The sequence below is a fragment of the Paralichthys olivaceus genome, chromosome 15, assembly GCF_024713975.1.
Source record: "Paralichthys olivaceus isolate ysfri-2021 chromosome 15, ASM2471397v2, whole genome shotgun sequence".
NCBI classification, from domain to species: Eukaryota; Metazoa; Chordata; class Actinopteri; order Pleuronectiformes; family Paralichthyidae; genus Paralichthys; species Paralichthys olivaceus.
Genome location: NC_091107.1, coordinates 16913720 through 16926709, shown reverse-complemented (window position 1 = coordinate 16926709; position 12990 = coordinate 16913720). Strand labels below are relative to the sequence as shown.

The 12990-nt window shown below is 39.4% G+C and overlaps 1 protein-coding gene across 2 annotated transcripts in view; it reads left to right on the top strand.

Moving 5' to 3' along the window:
- The window catches only part of gabrb4 (gamma-aminobutyric acid type A receptor subunit beta4), a 57840-nt gene that overhangs the window by 33876 nt on the left and 10974 nt on the right, over positions 1 to 12990 (top strand). For both annotated transcript variants that reach the window (XM_069539541.1, XM_020085707.2), the window contains exons 5-6: positions 8820 to 8902; positions 12149 to 12286. In XM_069539541.1, the coding sequence (XP_069395642.1) occupies positions 8820 to 8902; positions 12149 to 12286 (221 nt within the window). The remainder of the gene's footprint in view (positions 1 to 8819; positions 8903 to 12148; positions 12287 to 12990) is intronic.

Here is a 12990-nt window from a genome sequence, read left to right as displayed (position 1 = left end):
AACAGCAGGACGTTAGCAAGGGAGCCAAAGAAAAGTTATTTTAGCAGTTGTCAGGCAATGCGTGTTCATGTGATGGTGGCATAGCCTTGGAAAGAGGTCCAATGGAAGGGGGTGGGATGTAGGCTATTGTTTGCATATTTTCAAATTGAAGCCTCTTGCTTGCTTTTAGGCAATTATCAACCCCAGCTTTAAATTGATACTATAGCCATTTTCAGACATGACTTATGGATAAAGTTCGGACTTAGGTTAAGTTAGGACATAGGTTTCTTTTCACACATGCACAATGCAGCGGCACAAACCGCAACATATTTTCTTATTCAGGCGAGAGTTGATGCAACTGGGTTGAGCAGGCAGTGACAGGAAGCGTTAATTTCTCTCCAGAGATAGCGTGATCTTCTTTACAACATAGACACCGTTGTCAGCTCTTATCATCGATATCTTCTAGTGGCACCGCTTGTTCACCCAGAGATATTTGTTTTCTTTTAGTTTTTTTAATTTTAGACAGACACACACACACACACACACGAGAAAGTGTGGAGAATCTATGGAATTCATTGCATGTCTCAAAGCAGCTTATGTGACTTTTTAAGTAAGAACTCATACATTCTTCCTGTAACAACTCAAATGATGATTCATGAGCAGTAAAAGGCAGCACAGCTCAGCTCAGCTCAGTCCTCTCAGGTTCTGCTGCTGCAGCTTTACTTGGTCCGGTATATGACCAGTATCTGGCAGCTAATGCAAACTCTGGGTCCACTGACTTTATGACTCTCCTCCACTTGTGCTACTGTCACACCACATTATAGTACTAAGCATTATCCCATTATTGTTAGGTGCAGACGCTATAGTCGCTGTTCAGTAAAATTTAGGGTCTTGGTTAAATATAACTAACTGCGTCATATTCCATATGTCTCCTGTTTGCTCTAGAAGTCCAAATACACAGTGTAAAGGTGTTGATGTGAGTGAGAATGCTTGTTCAGAGCAACTGTCTGGCAACTGGTCTGGTCTGTTTCGCTGCCTCTAATCTGGAACAGTTTTAAAGAAAGAATGGGTTTGTCGTGTCTATTTAAATATTACCTTTGGAATCACTAAATGATGCAAGGCATGTATCAGGCCACCAATTGAAAATATAGATATACAAGTAAAGTATTTCATCCATGCATCTCACCCTGTGATCATAAACCAATGGATGGCACACAAGTATTTAGTAAAGCTAACAAATACTCGATATGAATTTTTGACCAGGAATAACATTCCCACAAGGAATGGTCATATTTTTCAGCAGGAGACAGCTGAAGACCCAGTATGATTACTTTTAACTAAACAGCTCTTCTAATTTAATTGGTCTCTGTCATTTGGCAGTAAAACAACAACTAAAACAACAAAACAATGATTAAATGTGGCACCAAAAACACAAGATCAACACGTCTTCTATTTGCCATTTTGTTCTGTGGCATGATGAATCATGACATTTTTATTTTTGGCAACAATGAACAGGCTTGTTTGATTTATGAATTTATTACACTACAAACTTCTAAGTTTGACTCCAGAAGAAAAACAAGGCGCTGGAAGGAGTGTGAGGAATATTTAATCTAACATTCACTGACCCAGAAAGGCTATAAAAAGGTTTGAGATGTCCGCCACCTTAATGTCCCAGATGACTGTGACAAACTAGACAATTCAATCAACAGTAAATGTGCATGGAGGGACTGAAAGTAAGAACGCGTCCTGAGGTTTGTTCAAACTCAGAAAGCATTGCTGCTTTTTCCTAACACAATTCATTAAACTAAAGTAGTTTGATGGCAGCAAAGGAGCTGGGAATGTGTTTTGTTCTGTGAATAAAAGAAAATGAGTGTTTAGATCATATGAGGGGATGAATTATTAATGCAATAATCAGTATTCAGAAACTCTGAATTACTGAATTGGTGCTGACACAAAAGAAGATATGATGGCATAACTTTTTATGACTCTTCAGAAGACTATTACCAACACAATAAAAATGCAGCCTCACTGCTGTCGAAGCTGTAAATGTCGGAGAACTAAAATTTCTCCTAAATATTTTTTCTTTTTTACCCACTGTCATAACTACACATGGGTGTGGCAAACTAATTTTCACTGCTGACCAGATAACTAAGAGCGATCCTGGAGCAGCATGGTGCAATCGTGAGAAACATCAGGCCTCGGATTAATTTAAACAACACATATTCTGCTCATATTCAGGTACATCATTTTATTTGGGTTATTACTTAACGATAAGGTTTACATGCTCTAATAATGTCCATTGCTGCAGCTCCTCTTCTCAGCCTCTGTCAGAAACACTTGGTTGTAGCTCCTGTCTCTTTAAGGCCGCCCTCCTGATAAAGCTCAGTCTGCTCTGATTGGCTGGCGGACCCCACTCTGTTGTGATTGGTCAACTGCTTCCAGGGGGAAGCAGTAGGAAATTTCAGCCTCTGTTCCTGCTTTGTAAGGGGGCGTGCCAGACTATCTAGATGTCATGTGACCAGGAGGGGATTCAGGGGCAGGGCCAGAGGGGAACTGCCTAAAGCTTAAATCTGAAGAGCCCCTTCCTGTCAGTAGTCTTTTTTTACGGAACAATTTTCAAAAGATATTCAATGATGTGTGGCTTTGGTCATAGAGCTAACAATAAACAAGTAATGACCTAAATGTGCAGCATACTGAAGCAGCTCTCGTGCAAATTGGCAACTCTGTGTAAACTGTGGCACCTGATTAAGAAAATCCAGATCCACCACTGCATATGGCATCACAACTTTAGAATCCTAACCCTTCTATATATACAAAAACCTAGAAAAAAACACACTAGGAAAGGGAAAACTGAAAAAGCATATTATACCTCATATTAACTACAATCAGTAGAAAATGTTATTTCAAGAATAAACCCTGTAAGTTAAACTCTGCCTTTAAACATGTACCAGTTTTTAACTTTGTACTGGCCAAAAAACCAAACATTTGCATGGCTCCATTAAATGAAGCAGGAAGAAACAGGATCCATTTCATGCCAAAGTGATACCAATACATCACCTGGTCTGAATAAACATTCCCAGCTGCTCCACTTGGCACACCTCAGCACACGCAGCTCTCCCTGGAGCTCTAGAAACACCAAGCAGGCACGAGTGTCATAGGATCGCAAGAGAATTGCATTACACCTGTGTTTTCACCTCTGTGCTTACATGGGACTAAAAGCTAGATGTGATGCATTGCACGTTGGCATCAGCCATTCCTCCACCATCTCACCTTCAAACACTCACAGAGGTTTATCATCGCTCTCTACAGTGACAGCATATGGCAGATGGTGTCAAACCGTAATTGCAAGCAGTGAAAATTCTACATGCGTTGGTGATTCCAGGACCTCTACAAGCCTCCTGTAAGCATGTAATTACATCGCCTTCGCGGAATGTTTGACTTTACCCGAGGGTTGTGTGGACATTTTCCTCCAGACCAAAAATGGAACTTTAACAATAGATGTTGTATTCTCAGTTCATTTCCATGGTGCTCCCTTCGTGTCTGACTGCTCGAGGTCTTAAATGCGTTTCCTTGTAAAGAGCGCCTGTTCGAATCTATCCCCTGTGCTGCACTTGAGCACAGTAGAATGCAAACTGTGGACAATCACATTTCACACCCGGCTGCACCTCATGATGTGCTCTCACCTATTCACTCACTGTGTAATGTGCTGATGCTGGTGTTTGTCTTTTTTTATGTAGCCTTTATTTACCTTGTTTCCTGCTGCTTACATCGATTTTGATCTGAGCCGTGCTGATTGGTGTTGATCAACCAATTCTATTTTTGTGTTCATTTAAAGTACAAGCTCGCATTGTCTCTGCTTTACAACTGTGTCTTCATGTTCTTACCCACTGATCTTGTGTCGGGTGTTGAAAGGTGTCTTCTCTGTACCTGCACTCTTTGTTCTGTGGTTAAGTCATCAGATTGCATCCACTTTTTTGTCTTATTTTTGGACCAGGATTATTTAAAGCAGGGAAGGGGACCTTTTGTCAATCTTTAATAACATCTGTCACAGGCCATACATATTTATTGAACATATCACTCTAACCTGTCTAATGTGTCCTTTTTGGTGAGCTGTCTGATGTCAGATGGTAGTTGTGATGATGATGCTACTCACTGTTGATTTTAGCCAAAACAACTTTCTCAAACAAATACCTTGCATTGTTTGTAAAGACATCATTTCCTCTTTTGTAAAAACTCAACAGTGATTCTTTGCACAGAAAATGACAGTTGTTTGTTGCCATGGTGTAATGTATAATATATGGATTGCAATGTGCACATCCCTGGGCATGGCCATTGATTGTAGTGCTTTGTGCCCCCCGACCCCCACCCCCCATGTTCCTTATCATTAAATTCAGGTGTTTCATTCAGTCCCATTGCCAATAGTTGGACTAGGCCCCCCTAGCTAATGCCTTTGCTTGCCAAGACATTCTGGATGATTCTAAGCCTCCAACTTTGTGGGAACAATTTGGAGCAGGTTCTTTTTCTGTTCCAGCATGACTCTGCCCCAGTACAAAAAACAAGGTCCATAAAAGCATGGTTGGGTGAGTTTGGTGTAGAAGAACTTGACTGGCCCGCAAAGAGCCCTGATCTCAACCCCATCAAACACCTTTGGGATGAACTAGAACGGAGACTGCGAGCTAGGCCCTCTCGTCCAACATTAGTGTCTGACCTCACAAATGCTCTTCTGGATGAATGGGCAAAAATTCTCATTAACACACTTCACAATCTTGTAGAAAGCTTCCCAGAAGAGTGGAAGTTGTTAAAGCTGTAAAGGGTCTGGCTCCACATTAATGCCTATGAAATGTGATGTCACAAAAGCTCCTGTTGGTGTAATGTCAAGGTTTCCCATTACCTTTGTGTATTTTGAACTGTACAAATATAATATCAAACAACAAAATAAAAAAATATCAAATTAAAACGTGCAAATCAAACGATGGAGGTGTGATAGTGCCTTGTGTGGGAACTTTGTGCTCAAAATCAAATCTCAAAAGCTAACCACCATCATAAGCTTAATCCTGTTTTTGGAAACCTTGCTTATGTTATAATTTTCTGAATATGTGACATATAGTGTAGATAGATTTCCACCTCGTGCTTCTTTCTTATGTGGAGAGGAAGGAGGAGGCTGGTTCTGAAGAATGCTGAGTGGTGCAGGAGAGAGTTTGGGCGTTGCAAACAAAGAAAGTCATTCCAAACATCAATAATAGTCTGTGTCAGTAGAAAGTGTAGAGCCTGGTGTGCATGATAGAGCAGGTTTTTCCCAACTTGCCAACGACATGAGAGGCTGAATCACTGTTCACGAGCTGACTATCCAATTTTGTCGTGCACAGGGTCCTGAGAGTATTGAGGGCTTTTTTTGAGCTAAGCTTTCACCAGATGGTGTTTTCTCTCTTCCAGTTCCTGCAAATCTGCTCTCTTATATTCCTCTATTTATTAAACCACAGTGTTTATTTTGTGATAGTACAATGATCTCTGTTTGGTAAGCACGCGTCCTCACAGAGTCGACTGTGTAGGTGTCAAAACTATTGCTCACATATCTGAAAATCTCCCTGTCTGTAGTACTGGGCCTTTGGGATCCACCTCCAGGTTGCTTTTAGTTGTGTGTTATTCTGGCCTGATGCACGGTCAGTGGAGCCAAGCGTAGCCAGTAAAAATGAATTGACGGCAAATTTCATTGTAAATGTAAACGTTTTTCCCGCCTCTTTGTTTTGCACGTTATGTACATGTAACAATTCTCACAAAGGTTTTGTGAAATGTGTATTTCCCTATGCAGATCTTAGTGATACAGACAAATCTAGTAAGATAACCAAAAAAAACAACTCGTATTGCATATCATGTTGAAATGCACACAATGAAGAGAGTGCTGAGTGTTGCACTGCAGTGCCTGCTCAGGTCTGAAGCTGCTTCTGATCATCTCTGGTGGGACTGGAAGTTGCTGAGTTACATCTGCTGACATTTTCAGATCCCAGGCCCTCACCGTGAGCTGTTCCCAACTTGTGCCGACTCAATGATGATTCTCTTCTGACTTGTTAAGTGTCATATATAAAGTCAGTTTTATTTGTAGTGACGTTTTTCTTTCTCCGCCAGGGTACAGAAGGGTAAAGAATTCATTTCTGTCCATTATTCCGAGCTGTTGCCTCAGCCAGGATTTGACTCCATCACTGTGCTATTGTACCAGGGGTATAACTGTAACTCCTGACATCTTCTGTGTACAGGAAGCTTAAGGTTTTAAGTGGCTCATTGAAATATCCTCCATGTTTCTTTATTTTCTTCAGTTTTTAAGGTAAAACCAAAATTTGTTAAACACTTTTCGGGCCCGAGTTTTCTTCTTACGAATATAAAACTACGGTCAGAATGAATTATTTGTTCAACAACAAAGTTTTGATTTTTAATTTGTTTGTTTGAATCTTAAATAGACTCTGCTGGAGAAAGCTGATGTCACATATGCGCCAATCAGGATTTAGCAAGATTTGAATCGGACTGTAATGACAGTTGGAGCCTTAAAAGTGTTTAGTGTTGAACTCCCTATGAATAATACATTATCTTATGTGATGCAATTATTGATAACATTGTTTATTATTTTATTTGCTCACTATTATATGCTTTATTTCACACTGTCTGGGGTTTAAATCATAATATACATATACATGTATGCCAATAATTATGCAAGAATTCAAGTTTTCATTACACTTATAATTAAAATATTAGGCTATATATCCACTGTCATTGATTATTTAAAAAATAAACCTCAATAGCAATACATAGATTTCTCACAGAAATGATTAGTTCAAGTCTGCTGTGCAGTCTCATGAAATGAATCAGTAGTTGCTTTGTAAATGTATGTTTTTTAAATTGATATCAGGGCTCCGCTCACTCACTCTCATGGTTAGCATTTTTAATGTAGCTGTGCCATAATCTGTCACATGCACATACACTAACATGTGCCTGCTCCTCGACAGGCTACCAAAAGAAAGCACAGAGAAGCTGGGATCAAATCTGATATACTTTGCTCAGGACACCATTTGTCCAATATATTTAGAAAAATTTGTTTTGGGCATCTATATTCATTGTTTAAAATCGTATATATATCGCCTATGTAAAGTGAACCAGCTTGAAATATCTGATGATTTTTTTTAATATTCTTTTTCTTTTTTTTTTTTTCTGCTTGTGTAATATTTTGAGCATGGCTAGAAGGGAGCCTGTGACCCAAGCCAGAGACTGCTAAATGTAATTGTTGTGCACATGACAGTAAAGTCTTGAATCTTGAATCTGAATCTTGATTTAGGTTTGTGGAAATAGAAAGTTTAAAAGAATGCGTTTCTGGCTTGTAGTTAAACAGGGTTTTAAAGGAAATTTGTTTATTTCTATTACAGTGGACATACCGCACAGAGAAGAATCATTATGGAAAACAGATCTTTCCATTCAACTTTTTGTCTTGAAAATCATTGCCATCATGTAACCTTTCCTATGAATGTAATTAGGCACAGTGTGTATGGGTGATTGCTGCTGTACAGACATGCAGCAGGGAGTTGCGGTACAGTAGAGCAGAGCAGAATGCAGGTAGCAGCTTAATGCTTGTGCAGCAGATTGCAGCTCGGTGTCATTGTGAATAATAAATACATACCTGTCACCCATTTTGTTTATGTATTAATTTCTTTACCCTTCTGGTGCCTTCTGCAATCACGAGCCCAGAGGCCCCTCATTCACACGCTTGTGTGTTAATCTGGTCCAATCAGCGTGAGTGGAGCATATTTTGTTTTCCAATTACCCAGCGACAGCACTCTGTTCAGTCCACCATGACCAATTTACAAACTCTGTGTTCATGCAGTACATTTCCAAGGCTTATTATACTAATTCTAGGTAGTGTAGATGGCTGTGTTATTGTGTCTTTGACTAAAACATGATTAATAATCTATCCAAACTGGGAAATAGGCTTGAAAGGGTAAAACTTGCTCTAACGTGCACACACCGTGCACATCAAACTTTCCGGGTGCATTCTGACAACATCAACGATGAGCTGGAAATGAATTTATCCATTTCATTTACACAGGAAGGCAGTGAGTGAATGGAAGCTGGTGTGATGAACACATAGCAGCTGGTATGAACCACAGAAATGTAATTACTAAAATGTGCTGCACTGGTAAATATGCAAGTTAAATGCCAAAGACCCCTACATGTATAATTTGTAGCTAAAGCCGTTTGCGAGGCGAATGGATTTATCGGCAATAATAAACTGCTATGCATACAAGCTACCTGGCAGAAATGCATATCTCAGAACTTGCAATAAATAACCTGCACTGAGAAATCGCACACGGCAGCTGAGCATTTGGTGATCCGCATAAAAAGAAATGACATCTCCAGAGTAAGTTATGATAATAAAACATGTTTAAGAGTCTCTGGAAAAAAAAAAAAAAAGTCGACTCAAAAAGCCAAATATATAAACATAAGAGAGCAGTGGTTTATGTCTCTCTGCCGTCTGCCATATGTGCACAGGGAGAGTCTCCAGCTACTGTGACCCTTGGAAAGTTAAAAAGTGTGAGAGGTTAAAGAATATGGATGATGTGCACCGAGATACATGTGGCAACATTTTAACATTTCCAGCCAACAACCGCAGGATGAAAACATTTAAAGTGTTGCATGAGTAATGGACACGGTGGTGGACGATCATATTGTGTCATATGTTGTGTTGCATATCATGTCTCTCTCGCTTAAGCTTCTCATTGGTTTGTGTAAAAAAACAAGTACATATGGTATTTGTGTTCTTGTGATATCATCTAAGTATATGTTTTGTCTTTTGTTCTCAGAATAACCACTACTGCTGCCTGCATGATGGACCTGAGGAGGTACCCTCTTGATGAACAGAACTGCACCCTGGAAATTGAAAGCTGTGAGTAATTCAAAAGAACCTGCGTTGTGTATTTTTTATTTGGTCTATTGAAAAGAAAAGATTATACTGAACTTCAAGCCACCTCCCGCTAAAAAAAGAATAATTGGCAGAAAGCTGATTACTGTTACAGTATTTGATCAATACCTTAAAATCACCATTAAACATGACATGTAAGTAATGTTTTCTTTAGTGAGACATTTATCAGATATTTTACCTCTGCACTTGATGACAAGAACTCATATAGTGCTTGATGATGTGCATTGATTGCCACACCCTCAGTGTGACAGAGCCACCTCTGGATCTCTGTATAGTGAAGACAAACTGATACCATTAATACTTGTAACCTCACTTGACCTTCGAAAATGCTCTTAACTCCGAAATCACAGCGGTGATGCATTGTCTGAATATGTTTAATGCAATATGAGGTTGCACCCACCACATCCATCATTTTAATGAATCATTCGTAACTATCACCTAAATATCAAATATGTAATTGGAAATAAAAAAGGAAGTGGTCAGTATGATAGTATCCACAGAAATACAGAGGTTTCAGAGGCCAAGATTGACTGAATCCCTGTCTACACTACAGCTGAATGGATATATTCTCCATTTAAAAAAAAGGTCTGTATCCACACAACCTTTGTTTTACAAAGAAACTCCATCCAGAACACGAAATTGACTTCAAATGCTCAAACAATCATTCCTGGCAAACAGGTGGCGATAAAGCCTATATCAACAATCCGTCGAATACCAGAGAAGAACGCTGTGGCCAATATTATAATTCAGGGACTTCATCCTTAGGACGACGAGGTCTAGACCAGGAAGGCCAAACTCAAATGAGACAATCTGGTCTACAGAGGCTTTCCCTGATTGGCAGCTCATACCGCCCTTATTGCTGTTACCTAGCAACAGAGCTGAAGATGGACACCTTGGTAACCCTTGTTTTTTTTAACATGTCTGTTCAGTTGAGTTGAAGCCTAATACTCAAGCATCAGACGTCTCGTCACCTTTGACAAACAGTTTGTCACTGAAGTGCAATGAATCCTGGGATAGGTTGGACTGGGAAGGATCCTACCATTGGAGCTTTCACTTCTCAGGAATGAAAGGACTATTTGTTGGCCGTATTTGAAGTAACCTTTAAAAAGGATGTGGCCACTGAATTAGGTTAGCTGCTAACTTGTAATAACACCTAGCAGTGCTATAACCACGCAGGGACATCGGTATTTTTCTTGGGCATGCTCATAACCCAAGGCTACAGTGGGCATGATTAAAGTAAGCAGCATTTCCCAAACACTCCTTTTTACATGTACACATTAACAGAGACCAGATTGTTTTTTAATCTGCACTGTGGAAGACCTTTGTAAAAACTCACTTTCAGTGCCTTAAAAAAAACATTTTTGTGTGTTTGTTTTGCAAAATATCCATATTTGTGTGGACAGGGCGTCATAGTCTCAAATATGGGTCAAGCTTCAGAAACAGTGGCTTTTAAAGTTCCCACAATGCATGTTGCAATCCACTGTTGAGACTCTCCTATGTGGTAAATGCCCCTTTTTATTTTTACACACCACACCTTTAGTTTGTAGCACAAGCTTTCTGTCATAAATGTGTAATCCTTTATCCCAAGTTGACATATCCCTGATGACATCATTAGGGTCTTTCTCTCATATTAAAAAAAATCCCCCCAGAGCTACTGGAGTGGTCTCAGAGCTCATTATGGGTTGTAAACAAATGTGGAAAAATGCGGACTTTACATTTTATATAATTTAATTTAATTGACAGTTGTTTCACATCTTTTTTTTTCAAATGCTTTAATTTAGATAAATCATTATCCAGGAGGAAAAAAGTGCTCGTGGTGTAATTAAAAATTGTATTTGCTTGATCATTTTCATTGACCGGCTCATCAATCAACCCACTTGCTCAATACACCAGATATTTGTGGTTGTTGCTGTTCAGGATAAAACTGTAGCGTGTTTAACCTGGGGGACATTAGTAAGCAATGAAATATGGATGCACATTGAATTAGAAAGTTGCAAGAATATCTGCTGTTTATGTTCAGGGGGAACGCTCTGCACTGGTCGTGTGCACATTAGCCATCAGTGTGATAGATTAGGCAGGCAGTTGTTTCAATGTCATGGACAATGTCACATTTCCTTACCCTATAACCTCCTAGAGAGATTTAATGGTAATGAATCCTGGTCCCTTAGTGAGTTTAATGCCATCCAGGTCTGGACATGCGCTCACAGAATGTGAAATGTAGTAACACTCCCCGGACTGAGAGATTGCTCTGCAGTGAATGCACACTGGCCTGTTGGCATAAATCTGCTGCCGTGGTCACTTTCAATTGCACTGCCAGCTGAGAGTGTGTGGGAGCACCTCACAAACTGACACATGTAAATGAATATTCATGCTGTAAGTAATGCATGTAGTGATATACTGTGGTTCCATAGGAGGCTAGTCAGTGGAGAGCCGACAGATTATAGTCCTCAGCAGGATTGCAGTTCTCCTGGAAACAACAGAATCATTCCTCCAAACATTTCTACCTTAATCTTTTCTCCTCACACTATCTAATGCAACTCTCATTTGATAAATTCCAAATTGAATCTAATGAAGTATGGAGATTAAATTAAAACTATGACAAATTATAGCATATGAATGTGTAGCTTCACATGTTGGTTGCATTAAAATTCATGATAGCAGTGGCATTGCATATCTTTGAGCACTTATATCGTTTTAAAAAATGTACTTCACTCAGTTAAACACAACCGACCTATGTCTAACACACAGTTCCTGTTCTTTAACCCAAAGGGCATGCAGATTTTTAAAAGGGCACTTCTATGCCCTGTTTTTTGAATTAACTCTTTCCTCTGCATTTGAACCCCCTCGTCCACAGAGATTTTTACAAACACATTGCAAAGTGCAGATTTTCAAAATGTCCGGACTCTTTATATCCATGTGTGCATGTCAAACGGACAGTTGCTTCAAGTAATGAGCATGGGCTGCTAGAATCATATTTTTTTTCTATTTTTACCCAAAGTAAGAAAATATTGCAAACAAAAGGTTGAATGACTTTAATTCAAGATGGCATTAGAGAGAAACATGTATTTAATGTGTCAGAGCGACCCCGCACTCATTATCCAAACTCTTGCAACAGACTTAAAATAGAAACTTTAACGGTTGTGTCTTCACTACTCTGACGCTCCACGTGTTATTCTGCTCTCTCCTCTGAACGTGCCCTGACCGACACAGATGGATACACCACAGATGACATCGTGTTCTTCTGGCAAGGAGGAGACAACGCCGTGACGGGTGTCGACAAGTTAGAGTTACCTCAGTTCTCCATTGTGGACATCCGCCTGGTGTCCAGGGAGGTGCGGTTTACTACAGGTAATACTGACATGCAACATTTCTGAACTGTAATTAGGCCGAAGGTTTTCAAAATGACTCTGACACATAAACACGTATGCCTCAGTGTCACCGCTGTGGCTGTGGGCCCCAGTAAGCACGTCATCGTCACTGTGGGGAATGTGATTATATTCGGCTCATGTGGAAAGACAATTTCCTTCTCAGTGCAGCAGATTGTAGGTGGCCATTTCCACATATTTTGTAAAAAGGAAAAAAAAGAGAGTGCAACTTAAGCACCAAATGCTGACTCACAAGCTTGTCTTCATTCGGACAGTAATAGAGGTTGTTCACTGTTATGTTTATTTCATCATCAGTGTTTCTATGAGAGTAAGAACTATGATGGCTAAAATAATAAAACACCATAAATGAGAGAAATTGGGTTTGCACTGCCGCTGCTTCACTGTGTTCTCGTGACTTAATTTAACTTAACATGCCAACACCACATGTGTATATGATTCATTTTGATACAATTATATGTGATTTATCCTACGACAGGCAAAGAATTAAGAATACCTTAAGTATAAAGAAACTGATAAAACATAAGTAGATAAATGAATTATAATTACAATCTCCAATGAAAAAGTCTATTTCTGTATTTCTACCTTTATTCATTTATTTCTTGATTTCTACATTTGTTTATTTATTCATTTCTAAATGTATCATCTCACTTTAACTTTAGATCAATG